Source organism: Pseudochaenichthys georgianus, unplaced genomic scaffold, assembly GCF_902827115.2.
Source record: "Pseudochaenichthys georgianus unplaced genomic scaffold, fPseGeo1.2 scaffold_414_arrow_ctg1, whole genome shotgun sequence".
NCBI classification, from domain to species: Eukaryota; Metazoa; Chordata; class Actinopteri; order Perciformes; family Channichthyidae; genus Pseudochaenichthys; species Pseudochaenichthys georgianus.
Window position 1 is genome coordinate 231281 of NW_027262979.1, and position 27133 is coordinate 258413.

The 27133-nt window shown below is 41.7% G+C and overlaps 1 protein-coding gene across 1 annotated transcript in view; it reads right to left on the minus strand.

Annotated features, from left to right (window-relative positions):
• Positions 1 to 27133, minus strand: part of LOC117442349 (unconventional myosin-IXb-like) — a 47900-nt gene that overhangs the window by 8054 nt on the left and 12713 nt on the right. The window contains 22 exon segments of the mRNA XM_071202398.1: positions 640 to 771; positions 1930 to 2035; positions 2930 to 3058; positions 3287 to 3479; positions 5440 to 5513; positions 5652 to 5763; positions 6796 to 6837; positions 6923 to 7093; positions 8391 to 8498; positions 8785 to 8978; positions 11843 to 11861; positions 11863 to 11924; positions 11927 to 11955; positions 14122 to 14231; positions 14325 to 14400; positions 15341 to 16216; positions 18604 to 18698; positions 18985 to 19114; positions 20567 to 20597; positions 22041 to 22153; positions 24309 to 24418; positions 25732 to 26485. Coding sequence (XP_071058499.1) covers positions 640 to 771; positions 1930 to 2035; positions 2930 to 3058; positions 3287 to 3479; positions 5440 to 5513; positions 5652 to 5763; positions 6796 to 6837; positions 6923 to 7093; positions 8391 to 8498; positions 8785 to 8978; positions 11843 to 11861; positions 11863 to 11924; positions 11927 to 11955; positions 14122 to 14231; positions 14325 to 14400; positions 15341 to 16216; positions 18604 to 18698; positions 18985 to 19114; positions 20567 to 20597; positions 22041 to 22153; positions 24309 to 24418; positions 25732 to 26485 — 3666 coding nt within the window.

A 27133-nucleotide genomic window follows, 5' to 3' on the forward strand; every position in this document is an offset into this window, starting at 1 on the left:
GCATGTCCTCCTTCGCCCTCTGACGCAGCTGGCCAGCCTCGAGCAGCCTTATCTCCCTTAAGGAGGGGCTGCCCTCGCATGTTGTTGATGTCACCAGTTTGTGAGCGGGCAGCTCTCCGTCAGAGATAGTTATTGTTGTGGGACCTGGAACACATCCTCCTCGGGGTGGAGACGACCCCGAGCCGTAAGCGACAACAAATGTGACTCAGTGTCCTCAGCTGTTTAGTCTCTCTATTGAAGAATGTTGGTTATTACACTCTGATAGTTAAACCCTGGAGCTGCAGGAGGTGCTTCAGAACTGATTGTGGCATCTCAACCGCGTGGCCGACTCGTGGCCCGTGACACGTCTGGTGAATTCTCCGGCCGAAGCTCCAAATAAACCGTCAGTGTTTGCCATCAGAGCTCCAGCTCTCCTCGTGCCTCTCTGAGTCCTGACTCTCCCATTGCTACAGAAACGTTTCCCCCACATTTACTATATGTATCAGGAAACAGAAAGTCGTTTGAAAGTGTCGTCCTGGTTTTGAAGCCGTGTGTGCAGATGGTGCCGTTTGCTAATAAACAACGGACTACAGGATCACGGGTTCATTCATTTAGATTTCATTTTCTTATCAAAGAGCAGATTTTGCGGTTTTGTCTTACGTGGTTGTCTTGGCGACGTCCTTCATGCTGAGCAGCGGGTCGGCGCTATCCGGGCAGCGCAGGACGCACGGAGCAAAAACTATAGCCAGAGAGTTCGGAGACATGCGGTTGTGAGCCTCCTCTTTACACACCCTGGAACACAAGACACGAAGTCAGCATGGGAGCCGTTTCACACACAGTTACACACACAGTTACACACACAGTTACACACACACACAGTTACACACACACACAGTTACACAGTTACATACACACACACACACACACACACACACACACACACACACACACACACACACACACACACACACACACACACACACACACAGTTTCACAGTCTCACACACAGTTACACACACAGTTACACACACAGTTACACACAGTTACACACAGTTACACACACAGTTACACACACAGTTACACACAGTTACACACAGTTACACAGTTTCACACACAGTCTCACACACAGTTACACACACAGTCTCACACACAGTTACACACAGTTTCACACACAGTCTCACACACAGTTTCACACACAGTTTCACACACAGTTACACACAGTTACACACACAGTTTCACACAGTTTCACACACAGTTTCACACACGCCGAAGCTGCTTTTAGGTTTTATGCTCACCAACGCTGAGCTCGTTTAAGTCGAGGCTAAAAACACTGCTTACCCAGAAGTCTTTTAACTTGTTTTAGCACGTACCGTATTTACAATGTTGTTTTTAAACTATTCTTTTAATTCACTTCAGAAACATTTTTTGTTATATTCCATGGAATGCTCTCAACATCCCGATAGCAATGAATACATGAAATGCTTTGACAATAAATACATTAAAAAATGTCCTCTGTGGAAGCCGTGGCGCTGTAAAAAGCTCGACCAATCATCTGAGCCGGCCCGGCTAAAGTAACTGGATGGCCTACCTGCCTGTCAGCCTTCCATCGGGGCACAAACTTATCTCGTGCGCTCATTGGTCATGTGCGCGTTCGTGTGTGTTGGAGGAGGGGCTCTGTGAGGAAGTCTGAAGGAAGGGGCAGATTTTTTCCGCTTGTGTATTTTCATAATCTAGCACTCCAGCTGGTTTCTCCATTCTTACCTACCCCGCCTTTAAGTGTTAATGTTGATGTAAAGCACTTTGAATTGCCTGTGTCTGAACATGTGCTATAATTAAAATAAACGTACCTTACCTTACATATAATGTTGTGTGTAGACAATTTGAGTGGCCTTTATGGATTAATGTCATGATCGATCTAAAACATAGAAACCACGATGAGTGTCCGCCTACCGGACGAGGTGGAAGACGAGTCTCTCCAACGTGTTGAAGTTTGCTGAAGGAAGCTCCTCCAGGAGTTTGTAGACAGCGTGAAGCTGCTCCTCCTTCTCTGGCAGTTCTACAGGAGAAAACATTTCATAAATCAAACCCCATTATCACGCATTAATAACCAATTTCGGTTTTAATCAGGAATAATAAATGCTTTCAGATACAGAAGCAGATTCAAGGGCAAAAATGGCGGGATTCGAAAATATGCGTGAGTTTTTGGACTTGGACTTCAGACCTTTTTTAAGACCCTTTCCGTACATCTTAAGAACTCATCGCCACTTGGAGTTCTAACCGGTTACCTTGGCGACACACTTTACCTCACATTGACTATACACAGTATTGATTGTCCTTCCTCCTTATCTTCCAACCATTTGGACGCAGACTCGCATTTCCCCATAACGATGTTGCTTAGCAACCGGCGTAAACGGACCTTCGCGTTATCAAGCAGTGAGCGTGCGACGTCCTGTTCAGACGACGTCAAACCCAACGGGATGCCATCAATAAACTCCACAGAATCACACTACACACCTACGCCATGACTACATTCAGGCAGACTGTAGAATACAACCTCTCTGGACCATTTATATACTTATTGGAAACAAGCTACAAAATGTAATACCTTGGAAAATGCCCTTTAATACTTTTTAATAGCCTTCATTTTCGCTAAATTGATTTATCAACTTGTAATACTTTTTAAGACCCCGCGGACCCCCTGAATAAGCATTCTGTCATAAACAACTTCAGATATCTACAACCCAGCTGCAGATGAAATAGACTTTATTTACTTGCACTATTATCTGTTGTATTGTGTTGCACTGTTGGAGGAGCCTGTGACCTAAGATATTCATTGTCATGACTACACTGTAGCTGTGCACACATGACAATGAAAGCCTTGAATCCTTGAATCTTGACCCCAGGAAAAGATGTGCAAAATGCGCCCCCTGGTGGGGAAGGTGGTCCTCACCCACTGCGTGCAGGAAGTCGTTGTAATGAGTGAAGGTCATGAGAGGATCTGGCAGCTCCCTCAGCCACTGCTTCACCAAACCTGTCACCGTGTGGATGGGGTAATCCTCCAGAACCACCAGGTGGGGGTCTGCACACATCAACAATCACACATCAATACAAATATGTGCTGTATGGGCAATATATACATAATGTATCTTTAATACTTTTTTATGCATGCTTCTTGGTTCAAATTAATCTGTCTTTGGCTCTTTTCTGCTGTAGCAATGTACATTTCCCGTCTGTGGGACTAATAAAGTGATTCTGATACAAATAAAGGAGCCATGAGTTTTCCTTGAGATAAGAATAGTGTTCTGACCGGTCTCCAGTCTCAGGTGCAGCTCCTTCATGCGGTTTGCCGAGCCGGACTTCCTGTAGATGCCCTCGGTGTAGAGGCCGTTCATCTCCACGTGCTCCAGCATCGTCTCCAGAACCATCGGCACCGGGTTCTTATCGCTCACCAGGCGACCCACTCGCACCCCGAAGTGAAGACCGGCACACTCCTCGTCACTCTGGGGACAGACAGACAGAGGATGAGAAGAGGGACAGACAGACAGAGGATGAGAAGAGGGACAGACAGACAGAGGATGAGAAGAGGGACAGACAGACAGAGGATGAGAAGAGGGACAGACAGAGGATGAGAAGAGGGACAGACAGACAGACAGAGGATGAGAAGAGGGACAGACAGAGGATGAGAAGAGGGACAGACAGACAGAGGATGAGAAGAGGGACAGACAGACAGAGGATGAGAAGAGGGACAGACAGAGGATGAGAAGAGGGACAGACAGACAGAGGATGAGAAGAGGGACAGACAGACAGAGGATGAGAAGAGGGACAGACAGACAGAGGATGAGAAGAGGGACAGACAGACAGAGGATGAGAAGAGGGACAGACAGAGGATGAGAAGAGGGACAGACAGACAGAGGATGAGAAGAGGGACAGACGGACAGACAGGACGTCAGGGACACCTATTATTATGCAGTTCACTCAATAACAACTACTTATAACATCCATCCACACAAAGTCACATTCTCTTCAGTAAAGCTTAGCATCTGATCCGAGGAAGCAATTTAAAACCTTTGTAATTTAAACTTAGCTTTGCTGCTGATGATGAAAAGAAGGTTTCCTAAATGTCACTTTTAATACTGTAATAGCCAGACATCGATCTAAGAAGACCGACAGCAATAAAGTCCATAACTCTTCCAACTTAAAGCGTATGGTCGATTCTCGTGCAAGAGATACGTTGTTAAATAAATGAGGTTATACAACGGACAAGTCAAATCAAGCAATCTGATTGGTTCTTACCCGTGATATAATGAGCGTATATCACGGGTAGACTTGTAGTTACTTTTCACTTTTTATCCCTCCGCGTCTGAGAAAAGCTACAACCGGTACAGCTGTTACATTACGTCTGTTACGAAACTAACTAACTTACTAACAAAGCTTAAGATGGAAACATTTAAGGTTATCTTGGACCTCCTTGTGGCCTCACTATGGAGGAGTGGATTGAGCAGTGCCTCTCCAGAAAGCACCTAAACGACGACATGCAGAGCTACGGGAAGAACAGGCAGACCAACTGGAGAAGTGCCACCATTCAAAAGCTTTCTGATGGGGTCTTGAAACAAAGCAGAGACATGATGGCCGTTAGTGGCCACAGGTACGAAAGCTCTCTCCAGAGCTACTGGAAGCCCAATCTCAGGGACCGGAGAGAGTGGAGCAATATTCTCGCCACGCCAAGCAACAGCGAGAACAACCTCAACCTATCCAAGTGACCTTGTAAGCCAAGCTGCTGATGCTGGACAGGTTTCAGTGGCTGCACAATAAACGGCAACAAACACATTAATGTAAATAAATAGCCAAATAATGGATCAACGCTCTGTCTAATATGTTTGCTAGCTATTAGTGTTGTTGCATAGCAACCACCTCGCACTATGTTTCGCGCAGAAGGCAACGGAGGGACTATTTTATTTTGAACATCATTATTTACTAATATTTTTATTTATTTATAGAAGGACCATGCATACAAAAACATTAATCTCAGCCAAGACAAGAGATGCAATATGCCAGATTATAGCTAATAGCTAATTTCCATCTGTGGTCCTCAGACAGGTTCATAACAATCAATAAACAAACAATAACATTGCCTGATCTCTATCAGTCAAACAATTTGAAAACCTGATTTAAGTGTAGCTCAATAAATTAATACATACTACACTTGAAATACACGTTACGTTTAAAAACTATTTAAATTAGAGTGTGTATTTTTCTTTCATATTGCCACACTTGGTAACCGTTTAAAAAAAGCAATAGCTCACTTCAGGCCGTGGTATATGCTCATTATATCACAGCTGTGATATCATGAGCATATACCACAGCCTGTCGTGAGCTATGGCTTAAACATAGTCGGTCTTCTGCATAATTCCCAGCCTCACTTCAACGCCCCAGATATTTTAATTACAGTATAAAACGTACCTTTTTGGCAGAGAAGGTGGAGCAGTCAATGATGATTTTGCAGAGGCACTTCTTGTGGCACACCATTTTACAATCTGTAAGACAAGATGCATACATGTATGTTCTGAATCAGTGTGTATTATATGAGATATTCCACTGCATACAAATATTTGAACACTAATAGAGAAAACAATATTATATATAAAAGGAGTTGTGTTGGGCTGTTAACTCACAGCTGCACATGTAGGCCTTCTCCATGCCCCAGATGTAAGAGGGACACTGGTCACATGACTGCATGATGTTGACCTGATAGTTGACGAACACATGATCCAGCGGGCTCTCCATCTACAAACACAAACCACAAAGAATTAGACTCAGAACATTTGTGATGGTCATTAAACATGGGTACTGTTGGGGAATCATGTGCCCTGCATGTCCTCCCTCGCCCTCTGACGCAGCTGACCAGCCTCGAGCAGCCGCTATCTCCCATAAGGAGGGGCTGCCCGAGCATGTTGTTGATGTCGCCAGTTTGTGACTCTCCGTCAGAGATAGTTATTGTTGTGGGACACCTGGAACACTTCCTTCACATTCAACCAATGTGATTCAGTGTCCTCAGCTGTTTAGTCTATCTATTGAAGAATGTTGATTATTACACTCTGAACTCGTTAAAACCTGGGAGGGCTCTTCAGAATTGATTGTGGCATCTCAACCGTGTGGTCGACTCGTGGCCCGTGACATGTCCAGGGTGTACGCAGGAGTCCTGAAGTCAAGTGTAAAACCTTTCAAGACCTTTTTTAAGACCCTTTCCGTACATTTTAAGACCTCATCGCCACTTTGAGTTTTAACCGGTTACCTTGGCGACACACTTTACCTCACATTGACTATATACAGTATACTTATTGAACACAAGCTACAAAATGTAATACCTTGGAAAATGCCCTTTAATACTTTTTAATAGGCTTAATTTTCGCTAAATTGATTTATCAACTTTTAATACTTTTTAGGACCCCGCGGACCCCCTGATGTTTTGTAAATTCTCCGGCCGAAGCTCCAAATAAACCGTCAGTGTTTGCCATCAAAGCTCCAGCTCTCCTCGTGTCTCTCTGAGTCCTGACTCTCTATTGCTTCAGACGTTTCTCCCACAGGTATGACAACATTTTGCAGGCTTGTTTCGATGCAGTTAAAAAATTGAATTAAAAACATTTTTTTTTGATAAAAGCAGCAAAGAAAACAAAAACAAAAGACTAAATTAAATGTTTTTCTTTGAAGGGGTAAAGGTGTGTGTGTCACATGCATTGGTGTGTGTGTATTGATCCATAATAAATTACAAATATTATTACTCAACGAGGGAGAAAACTGAAATAAATGTATACTTACACTTTTATCTTTTTTCCTCCGCTTCTTCCTCGTTTTAGCAGGCTGGAAAACACAGGAAAAGCATGAATACGTTTTCATTCACAATATGACTAATACTCTAATTTATAATAAGGGTCGGTGTTTGCACCTTGGCGGGCTCGGCCTCCTCCTTCTTCATCTCTCCTCGGATGAATCCGTCCAGCACCGACTGGAAGAGGTTCACCACCAGCTGGACCTCTCCTTTCTGCCCCTCCCCCGCCAGGTGGATCACTTTGTTCTGGTAGCCCGACATCAGGCCTTTGTAGCCGATGGTGTGTCTCTGGAGGAGATCAGGGGACAGGAGAGAGGGTGAGGAAGAGGAGAGGAGGAAGAACTTTGACCAGTATGTGTTTAAGGGATAGTTTGGATTAGGGCTGCACGATATATCGTGTCGTGACGATAATCGCGATACGATATATCGTGTCGTGACGATAATCGCGATATGCGCAATACTTAACATCGCAGGACGTGCGATTTAAAAAAACTTTTTAAGACGTGCGATATTAAGTAGGCAAATGAACTCAAACACGTCATGTTATAATTATTTTGCTGCTTGCTACAAAAGGAAAACGTGCGTGGCTCTCATGTCAGGGGTACTTGAGTGAGTGACAGCAAACCACCAATCACAATCAAATCTCCAAAGCAAAGGGACCCGGAGATTAAAGGTTTCTCCAGGGCAGTTCGCCGCTGCTAACCGAGCTAGCTCAGCTTGTTGCTCTGATAGCTTAAGATCCAGACGTCCGTGACTAAAATCCTTCATCCGGTTGAATATAGTTAGAAAAATACCAATTGTAGAGAATTAAAGTTCAAGAAAGGATGCTTTGCGGACAAAAAAAAAGGGTCTTTTCTTCAATTCCTGTATTTTTTCATATCGTAGGGAGAGAAAAAATCGCAATGTCACTTTTTTCCAATATCGTGCAGCCCTGGTTTGGATGTTGGTCGTATGAGGTGTTTAACACACACAGTGCATTACATACGGTACAAGTTGTTTGTAAAGCCACCAGTTTTGAGAAGGAGACAGGACAGAAACTAAACAATTAATGTACTAAAAGGCCCCTTCTAAAATGACATTAGTTCAGACTCCGCCAGACTCCATTGAGCAAAAGAGTCATTTTAACCTCACAGAACATCGCAAGTTGCTGGCGTCACCCTGCCTTGCTTGGGAAGTTTTTTGTGTTACTGTGTGACTTAAATGATGCCTTTTAAAACACCCTTTTAGTCTCCCTATAAGACAAACACACAATATGTTTGAGGCAGCGCAGACCAGCAACTGCATGGTAGAATAAAACATTTTGTGAAAGGAGTCTGGTGGCTTTGTAGAGACAGCTTTTTATCTCCATCGGAAATTGCGGTTTGATGGCAAAGCGGTAAAAGTATTGTAAGTGTTGACTAAAACTGATTTGCTGCTGCCACCGTCCACAGCAGTACATGGCTTACTTCTTGCTACCGTCTGTTTCTCTAAACCTGGGGACTTCTAACCAACATCTACTGTCGGAACTCAGTAACTCAATCAACGCCCTTCAAAACACCCACATAATAAATCCCTTTAAGTGTGTGATGCTCCTGCAGACACTCACAGGGAGAGAGTACATGGCTTTGATGGTCTCTCTGAACTGCATGGTGGCCGTAACAAAGATGGCCTCCGTGGCTGACAGCGACTTCCCCCTGGAGCGGAAATCATTCACCTGTAAAAGAGAGACAAATAGTTGTATGGGTTAATACGATTCAATTATTATTAGTTATTATTAAAGTGACTGTTATTTTGTATATATCGATTGTTGTGTTTTTATCAATGTGTCTGTTGATTGTGTATATAAAAGGATATACATATTTTATACATATTTACATTTTTGAATTCGGGATTGTGAGAAACGGTATTTCTATCTCTACACACAAACTGAAAGATTGACAATAAAGTTGACTTTGAAACGTCTTGCTTTGATACGCTTAAATGGTGTTGTTTTCACCCACCTGGTTGCCCAGGAACTCGTCGAGGTGCCGCAGCTCGTTGGCGTTGGTGATCTCTCGGTCCAGCGAGGCGTTCCACTGCTCGGAGACTCTGGTGGCGCGGCTGATCTTAATGGTGGGGTTTCTGCCCAAACCTTTAACAGAGCGCTCTCCATGAGGCTGGGAGAGGGGCCGGGAGGGAGGGCCGGACGATTGGGCTGAAAGGGAGGGAGAGTCTTTTCATACTGGCTTTTGTCTCTACTTGTGATGTGTCTGTTCCTTACAGGACTCCATGCGGTCTGTGTTTTGTTTTTATGTGGACCTTAAATGTCTGCCTCATTATTGCATTCATGTTTCTGTGGTCTTACATTTGAATTGTTGTTCTTACTTGTGAAGAACTTTGTGAATTATATTTTCTGTATAATAAATACAATTATTATTCATTTCACTATATTTAACTTTTGTACAATAATGACTGAAATGTTACCCTTTTTTTTTTACACTTTTTAATTGTTGGACTTGGTTTGTCCATGAATGCACTTTTCTCTACAAACAAATTGTATTTCTTTACATGCAGTAGGTAGTAGGTAGTACTAGGAGTTGTTAGTAGAACAAAACAAAAAAATGTTTACGTCTAAATCTGAAAGCATTTCTTTTTTTGTCAATGAAATACAAAAATTATTAAAAAAGTAAGTAAACAAAAACATATAACCTACTTAAAGAAATAATAGAAGTTATAAAAAAACAGCCCAAATAATTATAATTAATAAAAGTATGACTATGAATTCATATCAAATATTTCCCCCTTGGTAGAGCACCTTGAGATGTTGTTGTCTTTAAAGTATGCTATTTAAATTAAATGCATTGTTGCAATATGTCCCACGCCCTCCAGGACACCCTGTCCTCACTGTGCAGCTCCTTCTGTGATATATATATATATATATACCGTACTTTTCGGACTATAAGCCGCAGCAGCTAAATTGTCCGTCTGTCTTGCTCTCGTTCTGTCTCTCGGTTCCACTTTTACTTTGGCGCGCTACCTGTCTCACTCTTTTCCGGCCTCCAGCTTTTCCTGCTGGAGCCCGCCGCTTAAAGGTGGCGGGTGCGGACCGGTCATAGAGCCCATAGCGTTAAAGGTGGTTAATTGTACCTGTAAAATCCATAGATTTAGGAGGTTCCCTAGTGGCCGTTAGCTGTACAAAAAAAAAAAATGGGGAAAAAAGTCGCGGCTTATAGTCCGAAAAGTACGGTATATAGATCCCGTTAATAACTGTGTAATATATATCTGGCTGCTAAATCCTAAGAACTGTTACAGGATGTGTATTTTTTTTAAATTGTGTAACTTTTTATTTTTTATTATATGTTTTATTACATCATAACTTAGTACTTTTTTTTAAATGCCCGTCACATATTTAACATATGTAACATTAAGCTGTCTGTGGCTCTTTTTCCTGCTGGAACGACGCACATGTCCCCTCCGTAGGACTAATATTCTGATTCTACTAATCATCGCACGGAGGAGAAGGTGAGTGCATACTACTAAGAATACTTCCCCCTTAACAAGAATAACTGAATGTAAAGTGTGCATTAGCCCCATGGAGGGAACAGACCCAGAGGAGTTAGTGTTGCTCTGAGCGTGATCTGCACGGGTCGGTGTTGTCTCAGAAAACACACAGCGGGGTTAGTTTAGTCCTGAGAACATTAGAGATAACACACCTGTGTTTTCTTTACAGATCTCACTATGAGGTGCGATGGAAGTGGACCGCTATCGCTGAAAGTGATCCCACCCTACACTCTCCCATAAGTGGGTCAAAAAGGACCCGTATTAGAATAATGTGTTTTTATGCCATTTTTGTGATTTCACTTGTATAATAATCAAATCAAGTTTTATTTATATAACACATTTATAAACGATGTTTGGTGGAGCCAAGTGCTGTACATGTAATAAAAATAGCCTACAGTAGAGACACTTTACAGCAAATACAACAGCACAGATTGATCAGAATATCAGTATGAGAAAAACGACACCCTCTGTCCTTAGACCCTCTATCCTTAGACCTTCTGTCCTTAGACCCTCTGTCCTTAGACCCTCTGTCCTTAGACCCTCTGTCCTCAGACCCTCTATCCTTAGACCCTCACATCGTACAAGGAAACACTTCCAGAGAAAACCCACAGTTTAAAGGGAACACGGGAGAAACATCGGGGAGAGCAACAGAGGAGGGATCCCTCTCCCAGGACGGACAGACGTGCAATAGATGCCGTGTGTAATCGAAGAGATAATACATTTACAACATATATAATATTTAGTATTATATTTTGGTTCACACAAGAAATATCTTATATTTAATTTTTCACTATTTATAATTTTAGAAAAAAATTTACATTTTGAAAAAAAAAGTACATTTGAAAAAAAACGTTTTGAACATATCGATGCAAAGATCTCCGCTATTCTGAGACCCTCACAGTGTTCCAGTCCCTTTTCAAAACTCATCTCTTCTCCTCTTGTCTACTCACAGCCCACCCTCCATCAATCCATGCCGGTTGATCAAGTTTGATAGTCCTACACCCCCCCCACCCTAACCTTCCCTCATATTGTAAAGTGATTTTGAGTCCTTGAAAAGCCCTATACAAATATAATGTATTGTTATTATTATTATTATTATACTGACAGGTATCAGATCTTGCTGTGTACAATAATCTTCCTGAGAGGTGTTACAGTGAATGTATTCCTGACTGCCACAGGTGATAAGAATCAAAGGTTCCCATAGGAAATGCATGCGGGTCATTTTGACCCACTTATGGAGCTTGGGGTAGAAATACAAAAAACTACAATTTCTTAAATGTAAATTTAAAATGTGAATGGCGTGATATCCAAAACATGTTTTTTGAGGGAAAAGTTGGACAATGAAATGATACAAAAATGATACTTCAAGAAAACCACCTCACCGGGTCCAAAAAGACCCACTTATGCATCTCAGGGTTAAAGTCATGGTTCTAGGTATGGATGATCTTTTACTCCTTTTTAGGTCCAGTAAATCCTATATTTATTCTCAAACTGAAGTGGACAACTTTTAATATTTACCTTCCCCTCCTGATGGCCTCCTCGTTGAGAATCTGAGCCAGAGTCAGCTCTCCGTTGTCTGGAGTCTGAGCCTCTTTGCGCTTCTCAAAATCTTGCTGAAGAAACCACCGGACCTGCAAACAAACAGACATCCGTCAAGAAAATCCCTTTTATCGTTTAAACAGCAACAGGAAAACATATCATTGAAGTCCTACTATATATAGACTTAAGGTCCTGTGTGTTTCAAAGTGCCCACATGTTCATTCCCTGCTCCATCAGTTTCACCATAACTACAAAACAAATGGAAAACAAAGCGCTGACCAGATGCAAATGGCTGACTCTTAAGGGTTCATTTCTTTCTGGTGGATGATTCTGTTCGCAGTAAATTCAGCTGTGAGGAATTTCCGGTTGTGATAAGCAACAACCAAAGACGGAGCGGAGGACACAAGTTCCAGAGTTTTCTCAGGAAACAATCTGACGAGAAGCTGACGTATAGATTGAAGTGAGGAAGACTTCCTGTGAATTTCTCTCTACGGTCATCTCTACTAATACTGTAGACTACTGGGGTTTATGGAACGGAGCAGAGCGGGAACTGGTTATACCCTCTAGGTCAGTGGTTCTCAACCGGATCAGGCCTTCGGGACCCACTTTTCCTTTGTCAATAGATCGCGACCCGACATTTTGAACCACTCAAATCTATTCAACAAAAAATCGTGCTGTAATATATATATATATACGCTTTTCAGCATACAATATTAATGAAAGTGAAGTACAGTGCATATATCCCTTCACAGAACTAAAGAATGCTTTAGTGAGATGATGGAATCAAAGCTGAACTGGATGACATAAAAAGGCACACGTGCTGAAAACCCAACCCCATAAGGGGAGTCTGATTTTTAGAATACTAACATATAAACTACGCATTCTGGTACACTCTGAGAAGAAAATAAATAAATCTATTACGACATATTAATAATATGTAATGCCATTGTTTGTGTTTCACTTTGTTCTGAAGCTGAACTTGCTGCTCCTCACAGAAAGAAGAGCAAAGAGGAGATAGTCTGTGTGACTAACTTTAAATTGTGGGTAGGGTAGATAGCCCCCCATTGTTCTGTGACCCTTTCAGTCTTCAAACCGGGCGTCATATTTCATTACGTGTTCATCTTTATCTGAAGTTGTAGCCATGGATGTATAAAGAGTAGTTCTACCGCAAAGTTATTCTCCGTGGGGACTTCCGGCAACACTCTTGATTCTGATTGTCCAGAAGACTCGAAAAAACATCAGCAAAGATGTTTTATTGAGAAGATGATCACTACGTGACAGAAGTTTTCAAAACCGTTTATGGTCTCCGGTAATTCCAGTCCAACGCCCGACTGCATGCACAGCGGTAGAAAATCGGGCCTTCAAAATAAAAGTTAAAAGAAATTCTTTTTTTTCCTTCACTCACACATCTGCGACCCACTCGAAACCGGGTCCGCGACCCACCAGTTGAGAACCACTGCTCTAGTGTACTCATATTATTTATAAAGTGCCATTACTGGTCTGAAATGTTTCATATTTATTCTGTCTATAGCGTCTACATTATTATGTCTCTATATACATCTATAGTATTATACAACTGTTCATAGTGTTTATACCCATTCACACTGTTTGTAATGTATTTTACTTTTTCATATTTTCATATTTACATATTATGTATACATTACACTTTACTAGAGTTTTAATTATTGCATGGTTAGAAAAGTCATTGTTATTTTAACTGTAAAACTGGCACTAGGATTAAATTGAATACCAACTTGACTTCATTATTTCACCTTCCTGATCTGTAATGTACCGTAATGCGAAGCAAATAACCCAAACAGAATAGATGTGACCAGTTATTTTAAGATGCTACGGTTCTTTAAAAAGGCATTTTTAGAAGGATTCATAATCCCACTTTCCATGTTTAAACATTTCTAAGACTCTTGAAAAACATATTTAAGAAATGTTAACACTAATTTAAGCGCCATTTTTAGATGAATGAATTCAATGTTTTTTTAGTGATCTAATTAACCGTGAGTAACAAATTATCTAGCACAAACATGTCAGAAATCAAAAGTGTGAGCGTGCTTTTTGAGTGCTAGCACTGTAGGTCAAGTAATACCATATATAAGAAAACATTAGAAAAACTGAATAAGTAAAAAGAAATGTCTCAGTTTTTGATTCTGGCTCATTGTGCTGTGTTTACTCATCACATCGACTTCCTTTTGAAGGACACATGTACATGCCAAAGTGTTTAACCAGTGAAGTTAGTTCAGTACTTGTCTGGTGTCGAGGGGAAGGAGTGTGTGGAGTCTGAACTGTCCTGGTGTTTCCGTCTGAAGGAGCTTCCCTTCGAGCCGTCACTCTGGCTTTCTGAGGGGGAAATCAACTGCAAACAAAGAAATAGTTTTAATGATAATCCACAATAACTGGACCAGAAACTAAGAATGTCATTTTTCCAGCAAATTAGTATTTAAAATACCTCTCTGGCTGAAAAAGCACCAGCTCCTTCGGTTCCTGGAGACAAACTGTCGAATGATGAGGAGACTGTTTCACGCCTGGAAGAAGGTAAAATATGAAATAAATACATATTAAAACAAAGAAATCGCATAACGGTTAATGTAGGGTTGCTCGATTATGGCAAAAATCATAATCTCGATTATTTGGGTCAATAATTGTAATTGCGATTATTAAATGCGATTATTCAATTTGAAAACATCCATTTATTGGAGAAATAAATGTTGAACAGTTGATTACTCTGAACTTTAAGAATAATTCAACTGAAAAAAACCAAAAAAAGATTATTATAAAAAAATAAAAAGCAATAATAATAATACGAAAATAATCGTTTTATTTCGATTACGTTGTTTTCGTAATCGCTGCAAGCCATAATCTTCATCGCGATTAAAATACGATTAATTGAGCAGCCCTAGATTAATGCCATATTCAAATAACAGAGAGCACAATATCTGTTTAAAGGCTAACGTGTTAAAATATCATTTTTAATAAAATATTTTGGAGCTGCACAGATTTACTGGCCTAAAAATGGTTAACGACAGACTAGGGCTGCTCAATTAATCGCGATTACGATTATGGCTTGAAACGATTACAAAAACAACGTAATCGAAATAAAACGATTATTTTTTTATTATTACTTTTTTTTTTTTTATAATTACTTTTTTTTTTTGGTTTTTCAGTTGAATTATTCTTAAAGTTCAGGCTAATCAACTGTTAAAAACATACTGTTCACTTTTTTTCTCCAATAAATGGATGTTTTCAAAGTCAATGAATAATCGCATTTAATAATCGTAATCGCAATTACAATTATTGACCCAAATAATCGAGATTATGATTTTTGCCATAATCGAGCAGCCCGACTACAGACTTAAAGAAACACATTTGTTTGGGCCAGAACCCCTGGGAATACACACACTATGATCATTTCTGATATATTTTAAAATACAACATTAGATTTAATGCTTAGTGATGAAGACGTACAGAAGTTGTTTCTTGGTCCTCTCCTCTCTTTTAGGAGGAGGACTGGCTCCCTCAGGGTTCTCCCCCTCGCTCCTCCTCCACTTCTCCGGCTTCTCCTTGAACCCTCCGGGACGTCGCTGTAAACTCGACGATCCGACGGCGTCTCCAACACCGTTCCTGTCGGGCGGGGAGTCGGCGGCCATTTGCAGGGGTAAAGAGGAGGGGCGGACCAGAGGAGGAGGAGGCGATGCTTTGGCCTCCTTCTTCCCTCCCTTCTCCTCCTCCTTCATCTTCCAGGCCACGAAGGTGTACTGGTCCAGCTCCTTGCTGTCCGCTCGCTCCTTTAGCTCCTTGCTCTTGCTCTTGGGAGGAGAGCTTTGATCATTGCTGCTGATCCCGGTGGAGGAAGAGGAGGCGGCTCGCTCGGTCTCTCTCTGGTTGTGCTCCAGGCCTCTGCGCCTCCTCTGCTCTCTCTTCTCCTGGCTCTTGGACGTCTGGGCTCGGTTTAAAGCCGGCGCTCTGGATCTCTTTTGTTCGGCGCTCGCAGGTGTGGAGGCAGTCTGTTGGTCTCCTTCTCCTGGAGGAGCAGGAGTAAGTCCTGACTCCTCCTCCTCCTTCTCCTGCTGGGGTCCAGCCTCAGCTAAGGTACCGTTGGTCTCCTCCTCCTCCTCTTCAGTGTCCTCTGTGAACAGCTCTATGTCCGGGTCCTTCCTCGTTTGAGGCTCCTCCTCCTCCAGTCTTTTCTCCTCTTCTTCTCTCTGTTTCTCTGCCTCCTCTGCTCTCCTCCTCGCTTCCTCCTCTTCTGCCTTCCTCCTTGCTTCTTCTTCCTCTTCCATCCTCCTCTTCTCTTCTTCCTCCTCTGCTCTTCTCCTCCCTCGCCTCCTCCTCTTCTTCCTCCTTCTTCTTTCCTCCTCTTCTGCTCTCATCTGAGCTTCTTTTTCATCGTCCTCCTTTTTCTGCTTCTCCTCACGCATGGAGTGGCACCTGGGATCACAACAGACATTAGACCATCATCTGCTTACTAAGAAGATACTATTGTGTGCGTGTGTGTGTGAGAGATAAAAGGAATATAAAATGAACACTATTGGATTTGAATACCAAACAAAGCAAATAGAGCAGGGGTCGGCAACCTTTTTGGTTGAAAAAAAATTGTGATCGGTGTGCCGACGATCGTGAATTGTCAACGGGGGGGGGGGTGGGGGAGGAGCCTCACTGCGGGGAAGCAGTGTGTGGACCTCTTTCACCTGTCAGCGCAACTTACGTGATGCCGTTTAAACCAAGCCCCCAGGAAGTGTGCTGAGGAAAATATTCGTTGTGGCCAAACGGCGGTACTACACTTCCGCATCAGTCGCTGGGCCCGGAAAGACTTTTTCCCATTGACTAACATCGGGAAAGAGACGTCTGTAAATCGTTGGATAATTTTTTTGAAACTAAATAAACTACCCAGTATGAACGTTTGTATAGCCCTTATTAAAAACATTCGGTCCTCAAGTTGTAAAATGTGCTAATAACGTTATTCTGAGAGTTATTTCCCTCGGATCTAACCCACGGGGCCGCGCCGCCCGGCACGTTCATGTGACGTGTTCAGTACGACATGAGTTTCACCTTTACCCATGGATGCACAAGAAGATTATATGATTACTTTCGTGACGTTTCGCTCTCTCAAAAGTTGGGCCATTTTGTCTTCAAGCGCCAATGAGCAACTCTCATAGTGAACGAGGCCCCGCCTCCCACGCTGTATCCAGTTCTTATTATACATCCATGGTTTAAATACATTTAAATAATTGGTTTAAACGGCGTAATAATAATGACGACCGTCCGTTCTGTGATTCTCCAGAACACCCCTGTGTAGGATATTCTTTTCAATGAGAGATGAGCAGATCGCCACTGGGCTCTCAACTAAAGACACAGCCACGCAAAGACTGCGGCATTTGGACAGCTTCTTACGGGTAGCCTACTGTAATTTGTGAAGTGCTGCTGGCGCGCTCCGGCAGCACTTCACCTCTGATCGTTTCACCACGGAGGAAAGCAGCAACAAGTCGACTGGAGTTAAAGAGTGCGGGGCCGAGAAGTTATCCGTCTGCGTTGCGTTTCGTGCATGGCTTCCTTCTGCTGGTAACGGGAGACGCCGTAACCAGTGGCACACGCGGTACCGTAACCAGTGGCACACTATAGGAATAAGTGTGCAAAATATTTAAATTGTACTTTCGGATCCTGAACGAGATGTGAGAAAAATATTTTGCACACTTATTCCTAAAGTGTGCCACTGGTTACGGTACCGCGTGTGCCACTGGTTACGTGTGCAAAATATTTTTCTCTCGTTCAGGATCCGAAAGTACAATTTAAATATTTTGCACACGTATTCCTATAGTGTGCCACTGGTTGCCACTGGTTACGGTACCGCGTGCCTAGGGTTGCCGACCCCTGAAATCGAGCTTCACTGTGGTAAATCACGGCAATCCCTCGATGCCAAATCTCATTTTAAACATCTTGTATGCTTCACTTGAATCAGGACTCTTCGCACTGTTTAACTTTTTGCAGATAAAGTAATGACCCACTGACTTCAGGAACGTTGTGCTCTTGGCTGAGCACTTGGTTTGCCAATGACAAGGACGGAATAAAAAAAGACTAGCTGACAGAATTGACACGATTCTGAACTAGACATGTGTTTAAATGCTGTCTTCAGTGACCTCTCTCAGGTTGGGTTACCTCCTGCGTGCCGAATGTCCTCGGACCAGAGCTTGTATTTTGGTGACTCTCTGTCTCTGGCGCTCGTTCTCCGCTCTCTGTCGGTGTCCTCTCCACACGGCCTGGATCAGAGAGGCCGCGCGTGCTGGCGTCACCCTGCCTTGCTTGGGAAGTTTTTTGTGTTACTGTGTGACTTAAATGATGCCTTTTAAAACAACCCTTTTAGTCTCCCTATAAGACACACAACAATATGTTTGAGGCAGCGCAGACCAGCAACTGCATGGTAGAATAAAACATTTTGTGAAAGGAGTCTGGTGGCTTTGTAGAGACAGCTTTTTATCTCCATCGGAAATTGCGGTTTGATGGCAAAGCGGTAAAAGTATTGTAAGTGTTGACTAAAACTGATTTGCTGCTGCCACCGTCCACAGCAGTACATGGCTTACTTCTTGCTACCGTCTGTTTCTCTAAACCTGGGGACTTCTAACCAACATCTACTGTCGGAACTCAGTAACTCAATCAACGCCCTTCAAAACACCCACATAATAAATCCCTTTAAGTGTGTGATGCTCCTGCAGACACTCACAGGGAGAGAGTACATGGCTTTGATGGTCTCTCTGAACTGCATGGTGGCCGTAACAAAGATGGCCTCCGTGGCTGACAGCGACTTCCCCCTGGAGCGGAAATCATTCACCTGTAAAAGAGAGACAAATAGTTGTATGGGTTAATACGATTCAATTATTATTAGTTATTATTAAAGTGACTGTTATTTTGTATATATCGATTGTTGTGTTTTTATCAATGTGTCTGTTGATTGTGTATATAAAAGGATATACATATTTTATACATATTTACATTTTTGAATTCGGGATTGTGAGAAACGGTATTTCTATCTCTACACACAAACTGAAAGATTGACAATAAAGTTGACTTTGAAACGTCTTGCTTTGATACGCTTAAATGGTGTTGTTTTCACCCACCTGGTTGCCCAGGAACTCGTCGAGGTGCCGCAGCTCGTTGGCGTTGGTGATCTCTCGGTCCAGCGAGGCGTTCCACTGCTCGGAGACTCTGGTGGCGCGGCTGATCTTAATGGTGGGTTTCTGCCCAAACCTTTAACAGAGCGCTCTCCATGAGGCTGGGAGAGGGGCCGGGAGGGAGGGCCGGACGATTGGGCTGAAAGGGAGGGAGAGTCTTTTCATACTGGCTTTTGTCTCTACTTGTGATGTGTCTGTTCCTTACAGGACTCCATGCGGTCTGTGTTTTGTTTTTATGTGGACCTTAAATCTGCCTCATTATTGCATTCATGTTTCTGTGGTCTTACATTTGAATTGTTGTTCTTACTTGTGAAGAACTTTGTGAATTATATTTTCTGTATAATAAATACAATTATTATTCATTTCACTATATTTAACTTTTGTACAATAATGACTGAAATGTTACCCTTTTTTTTTTACACTTTTTAATTGTTGGACTTGGTTTGTCCATGAATGCACTTTTCTCTACAAACAAATTGTATTCTTTCTTTACATGCAGTAGGTAGTAGGTAGTACTAGGAGTTGTAGTAGAACAAAAAAAAAATGTTTACGTCTAAATCTGAAAGCATTTCTTTTTTTGTCAATGAAATACAAAAATTATTAAAAAAGTAAGTAAACAAAAACATATAACCTACTTAAAGAAATAATAGAAGTTATAAAAAACAGCCCAAATAATTATAATTAATAAAAGTATGACTATGAATTCATATCAAATATTTCCCCCTTGGTAGAGCACCTTGAGATGTTGTTGTCTTTAAAGTATGCTATTTAAATTAAATGCATTGTTGCAATATGTCCCACGCCCTCCAGGACACCCTGTCCTCACTGTGCAGCTCCTTCTGTGATATATATATATATATATATACCGTACTTTTCGGACTATAAGCCGCAGCAGCTAAATTGTCCGTCTGTCTTGCTCTCGTTCTGTCTCTCGGTTCCACTTTTACTTTGGCGCGCTACCTGTCTCACTCTTTTCCGGCCTCCAGCTTTTCCTGCTGGAGCCCGCCGCTTAAAGGTGGCGGGTGCGGACCGGTCATAGAGCCCATAGCGTTAAAGGTGGTTAATTGTACCTGTAAAATCCATAGATTTAGGAGGTTCCCTAGTGGCCGTTAGCTGTACAAAAAAAAAAATGGGGAAAAAAGTCGCGGCTTATAGTCCGAAAAGTACGGTATATAGATCCCGTTAATAACTGTGTAATATATATCTGGCTGCTAAATCCTAAGAACTGTTACAGGATGTGTATTTTTTTTAAATTGTGTAACTTTTTATTTTTTATTATATGTTTTATTACATCATAACTTAGTACTTTTTTTAAATGCCCGTCACATATTTAACATATGTAACATTAAGCTGTCTGTGGCTCTTTTTCCTGCTGGAACGACGCACATGTCCCCTCCGTAGGACTAATATTCTGATTCTACTAATCATCGCACGGAGGAGAAGGTGAGTGCATACTACTAAGAATACTTCCCCCTTAACAAGAATAACTGAATGTAAAGTGTGCATTAGCCCCATGGAGGGAACAGACCCAGAGGAGTTAGTGTTGCTCTGAGCGTGATCTGCACGGGTCGGTGTTTCTCAGAAAACACACAGCGGGGTTAGTTTAGTCCTGAGAACATTAGAGATAACACACCTGTGTTTTCTTTACAGATCTCACTATGAGGTGCGATGGAAGTGGACCGCTATCGCTGAAAGTGATCCCACCCTACACTCTCCCATAAGTGGGTCAAAAAGGACCCGTATTAGAATAATGTGTTTTTTAGCCATTTTTGTGATTTCACTTGTATAATAATCAAATCAAGTTTTATTTATATAACACATTTATAAACGATGTTTGGTGGAGCCAAAGTGCTGTACATGTAATAAAAATAGCCTACAGTAGAGACACTTTACAGCAAATACAACAGCACAGATTGATCAGAATATCAGTATGAGAAAAACGACACCCTCTGTCCTTAGACCCTCTATCCTTAGACCTTCTGTCCTTAGACCCTCTGTCCTTAGACCCTCTGTCCTTAGACCCTCTGTCCTCAGACCCTCTATCCTTAGACCCTCACATCGTACAAGGAAACACTTCCAGAGAAAACCCACAGTTTAAAGGGAACACGGGAGAAACCTCGGGGAGAGCAACAGAGGAGGGATCCCTCTCCCAGGACGGACAGACGTGCAATAGATGCCGTGTGTAAATCGAAGAGATAATACATTTACAACATATATAATATTTAGTATTATATTTTGGTTCACACAAGAAATATCTTATATTTAATTTTTCACTATTTATAATTTTAGAAAAAAAATTTACATTTTGAAAAAAAAAGTACATTTTGAAAAAAAACGTTTTGAACATATCGATGCAAAGATCTCCGCTATTCTGAGACCCTCACAGTGTTCCAGTCCCTTTTCAAAACTCATCTCTTCTCCTCTTGTCTACTCACAGCCCACCCTCCATCAATCCATGCCGGTTGATCAAGTTTGATAGTCCTACACCCCCCACCCTAACCTTCCCTCATATTGTAAAGTGATTTTGAGTCCTTGAAAAGCCCTATACAAATATAATGTATTGTTATTATTATTATTATTATACTGACAGGTATCAGATCTTGCTGTGTACAATAATCTTCCTGAGAGGTGTTACAGTGAATGTATTCCTGACTGCCACAGGTGATAAGAATCAAAGGTTCCCATAGGAAATGCATGCGGGTCATTTTTGACCCACTTATGGAAGCTTGGGGTAGAAATACAAAAACTACAATTTCTTAAAATGTAAATTTAAAATGTGAATGGCGTGATATCCAAAACATGTTTTTTGAGGAAAAGTTGGACAATGAAATGATACAAAAATGATACTTCAAGAAAACCACCTCACCGGGTCCAAAAAGACCCACTTATGCATCTCAGGGTTAAAGTCATGGTTCTAGGTATGGATGATCTTTTACTCCTTTTTAGGTCCAGTAAATCCTATATTTATTCTCAAACTGAAGTGGACAACTTTTAATATTTACCTTCCCCTCCTGATGGCCTCTCGTTGAGAATCTGAGCCAGAGTCAGCTCTCCGTTGTCTGGAGTCTGAGCCTCTTTGCGCTTCTTCAAAATCTTGCTGAAGAAACCACCGGACCTGCAAACAAACAGACATCCGTCAAGAAAATCCCTTTTATCGTTTAACAGCAACAGGAAAACATATCATTGAAGTCCTACTATATATAGACTTAAGGTCCTGTGTGTTTTCAAAGTGCCACATGTTCATCCCTGCTCCATCAGTTTCACCATAACTACAAAACAAATGGAAAACAAAGCGCTGACCAGATGCCAAATGGCTGACTCTTAAGGGTTCATTTCTTTCTGTTGGATGATTCTGTTCGCAGTAAATTCAGCTGTGAGGAATTTCCGGTTGTGATAAGCAACACCAAAGACGGAGCGGAGGACACAAGTTTCAGAGTTTCTCAGGAACAATCTGACGAGAGCTGACGTAATAGATTGAAGTGAGGAAGACTTCCTGTGAATTTCTCTCTACGGTTCATCTCTACTAATACTGTAGACATACTGGGTTTATGGAACGGAGCAGAGCGGGAACTGGTTATACCCTCTAGGTCAGTGGTTCTCAACCGGTCAGGCTTCGGGACCCACTTTTTCCTTTGTCAATAGATCGCGACCCGACATTTTGAACCACTCAAATCTATTCAACAAAAAATCGTGCTGTAATATATATATATACGCTTTTCAGCATACAATATTAATGAAAGTGAAGTACAGTGCATATATCCCTTCACAGAACTAAAGAATGCTTTAGTGAGATGATGGAATCAAAGCTGAACTGGATGACATAAAAAGGCACACGTGCTGAAAACCCAACCCCATAAGGGGAGTCTGATTTTTAGAAATACTAACATATAAACTACGCATTCTGGTACACTCTGAGAAGAAAATAAATAAATCTATTACGACATATTAATAATATGTAATGCCATTGTTTGTGTTTCACTTTGTTCTGAAGCTGAACTTGCTGCTCCTCACAGAAAGAAGAGCAAAGAGGAGATAGTCTGTGTGACTAACTTTAAATTGTGGGTAGGGTAGATAGCCCCCATTGTTCTGTGACCTTTCAGTCTTCAAACCGGGCGTCATATTTCATTACGTGTTCATCTTTATCTGAAGTTGTAGCCATGGATGTATAAAGAGTAGTTCTACCCGCAAAGTTATTCTCCGTGGGGACTTCCGGCAACACTCTTGATTCTGATTGTCCAGAAGACTCGAAAAAACATCAGCAAAGATGTTTTATTGAGAAGATGATCACTACGTGACAGAAGTTTTCAAAACCGTTTATGGTCTCCGGTAATTCCAGTCCAACGCCGACTGCATGCACAGCGGTAGAAAATCGGGCCTTCAAAATAAAAGTTAAAAGAAATTCTTTTTTTTCTTCACTCACACATCTGCGACCCACTCGAAACGGGTCCGCGACCCACCAGTTGAGAACCACTGCTCTAGTGTACTCATATTATTTATAAAAGTGCCATTACTGGTCTGAAATGTTTCATATTTATTCTGTCTATAGCGTCTACATTATTATGTCTCTATATACATCTATAGTATTATACAACTGTTCATAGTGTTTATACCCATTCACACTGTTTGTAATGTATTTTACTTTTTCATATTTTCATATTTACATATTATGTATACATTACACTTTACTAGAGTTTTAATTATTGCATGGTTAGAAAAGTCATTGTTATTTTAACTGTAAAACTGGCACTAGGATTAAATTGAATACCAACTTGACTTCATTATTTCACCTTCCTGATCTGTATGACCGTAATGCGAAGCAAATAACCCAAACAGAATAGATGTGACCAGTTATTTTAAGATGCTACGGTTCTTTAAAAAGGCATTTTTAGAAGGATTCATAATCCCACTTTCCATGTTTAAACATTTCTAAGACTCTTGAAAAACATATTTAAGAAATGTTAACACTAATTTAAGCGCCATTTTTAGATGAATGAATTCAATGTTTTTTTAGTGATCTAAATTAACCTTGAGTAACAAATTATCTAGCACAAACATGTCAGAAATCAAAAGTGTGAGCGTGCTTTTGAGTGCTAGCACTGTAGGTCAAGTAATACCATATATAAGAAAACATTAGAAAAACTGAATAAGTAAAAAGAAATGTCTCAGTTTTTGATTCTGGCTCATTGTGCTGTGTTTAACTCATCACATCGACTTCCTTTTGAAGACACATGTACATGCCAAAGTGTTTAACAGTGAAGTTAGTTCAGTACTTGTCTGGTGTCGAGGGGAAGGAGTGTGTGGAGTCTGAACTGTCCTGGTGTTTCCGTCTGAAGGAGCTTCCCTTCGAGCCGTCACTCTGGCTTTCTGAGGGGGAAATCAACTGCAAACAAAGAAATAGTTTTAATGATAATCCACAATAACTGGACCAGAAACTAAGAATGTCATTTTTCCAGCAAATTAGTATTTAAAATACCTCTCTGGCTGAAAAAGCACCAGCTCCTTCGGTTCCTGGAGACAAACTGTCGAATGATGAGGAGACTGTTTCACGCCTGGAAGAAGGTAAAATATGAAATAAATACATATTAAAACAAAGAAATCGCATAACGGTTAATGTAGGGTTGCTCGATTATGGCAAAAATCATAATCTCGATTATTTGGGTCAATAATTGTAATTGCGATTATTAAATGCGATTATTCAATTTGAAAACATCCATTTATTGGAGAAATAAATGTTGAACAGTTGATTACTCTGAACTTTAAGAATAATTCAACTGAAAAAAACCAAAAAAAGATTATTAAAAAAAAAAAAAAAAGTAATAATAATAATAATAAAAAAATAATCGTTTTATTTCGATTACGTTGTTTTCGTAATCGTTGCAAGCCATAATCTTCATCGCGATTAAAATACGATTAATTGAGCAGCCCTAGATTAATGCCATATTCAAATAACAGAGAGCACAATATCTGTTTAAAGGCTAACGTGTTAAAATATCATTTTTAATAAAATATTTTGGAGCTGCACAGATTTACTGGCCTAAAATGGTTAACGACAGACTAGGGCTGCTCAATTAATCGCGATTACGATTATGGCTTGAAACGATTACAAAAACAACGTAATCGAAATAAAACGATTATTTTTTTATTATTACTTTTTTTTTTTTTTATAATTACTTTTTTTTTTTGGTTTTTCAGTTGAATTATTCTTAAAGTTCAGGCTAATCAACTGTTAAAAACATACTGTTCACTTTTTTTCTCCAATAAATGGATGTTTTCAAAGTCAATGAATAATCGCATTTAATAATCGCAATTACAATTATTGACCCAAATAATCGAGATTATGATTTTTGCCATAATCGAGCAGCCCGACTACAGACTTAAAGAAACACATTTGTTTGGGCCAGAACCCCTGGGAATACACACACTATGATCATTTCTGATATATTTTAAAATACAACATTAGATTTAATGCTTAGTGATGAAGACGTACAGAAGTTGTTTCTTGGTCCTCTCCTCTCTTTTAGGAGGAGGACTGGCTCCTCAGGGTTCTCCCCCTCGCTCCTCCTCCACTTCTCCGGCTTCTCCTTGAACCCTCCGGGACGTCGCTGTAAACTCGACGATCCGACGGCGTCTCCAACACCGTTCCTGTCGGGCGGGAGTCGGCGGCCATTTGCAGGGTAAAGAGGAGGCGGGGACCAGAGGAGGAGGAGGCGATGCTTTGGCCTCCTTCTTCCCTCCCTTCTCCTCCTCCTTCATCTTCCAGGCCACGAAGGTGTACTGGTCCAGCTCCTTGCTGTCCGCTCGCTCCTTTAGCTCCTTGCTCTTGCTCTTGGGAGGAGAGCTTTGATCATTGCTGCTGATCCCGGTGGAGGAAGAGGGCTCGCTCGCTCGGTCTCTCTGGTTGTGCTCCAGGCCTCTGCGCCTCCTCTGCTCTCTCTTCTCCTGGCTCTTGGACGTCTGGGCTCGGTTTAAAGCCGGCGCTCTGGATCTCTTTTGTTCGGCGCTCGCAGGTGTGGAGGCAGTCTGTTGGTCTCCTTCTCCTGGAGGAGCAGGAGTAAGTCCTGACTCCTCCTCCTCCTTCTCCTCCTCCTGCTGGGGTCCAGCCTCAGCTAAGGTACCGTTGGTCTCCTCCTCCTCCTCTTCAGTGTCCTCTGTGAACAGCTCTATGTCCGGGTCCTTCCTCGTTTGAGGCTCCTCCTCCTCCAGTCTTTTCTCCTCTTCTTCTCTCTGTTTCTCTGCCTCCTCTGCTCTCCTCCTCGCTTCCTCCTCTTCTGCCTTCCTCCTTGCTTCTTCTTCCTCTTCCATCCTCCTCTTCTCTTCTTCCTCCTCTGCTCTTCTCCTCGCCTCCTCCTCTTCTTCCCTCCTTCTTCTTTCCTCCTCTTCTGCTCTCATCTGAGCTTCTTTTTCATCGTCCTCCTTTTTCTGCTTCTCCTCACGCATGGAGTGGCACCTGGGATCACAACAGACATTAGACCATCATCTGCTTACTAAGAAGATACTATTGTGTGCGTGTGTGTGCGTGTGTGTGAGAGATAAAAGGAATATAAAATGAACACTATTGGATTTGAATACCAAACAAAGCAAATAGAGCAGGGTCGGCAACCTTTTTGGTTGAAAAAAAATTGTGATCGGTGTGCCGACGATCGTGAATTGTCAACGGGGGGGGGGGGGGGGGAGGAGCCTCACTGCGGGGAAGCAGTGTGTGGACCTCTTTCACCTGTCAGCGCAACTTACGTGATGCCGTTTAAACCAAGCCCCCAGGAAGTGTGCTGAGGAAAATATTCGTTGTGGCCAAACGGCGGTACTACACTTCCGCATCAGTCGCTGGGCCCGGAAAGACTTTTTCCCATTGACTAACATCGGGAAAGAGACGTCTGTAATCGTTGGATAATTTTTTTGAAACTAAATAAACTACCCAGTATGAACGTTTGTATAGCCCTTATTAAAAACATTCGGTCCTCAAGTTGTAAAATGTGCTAATAACGTTATTCTGAGAGTTATTTCCCTCGGATCTAACCCACGGGGCCGCGCCGCCCGGCACGTTCTATGTGACGTGTTCAGTACGACATGAGTTTCACCTTACCCATGGATGCACAAG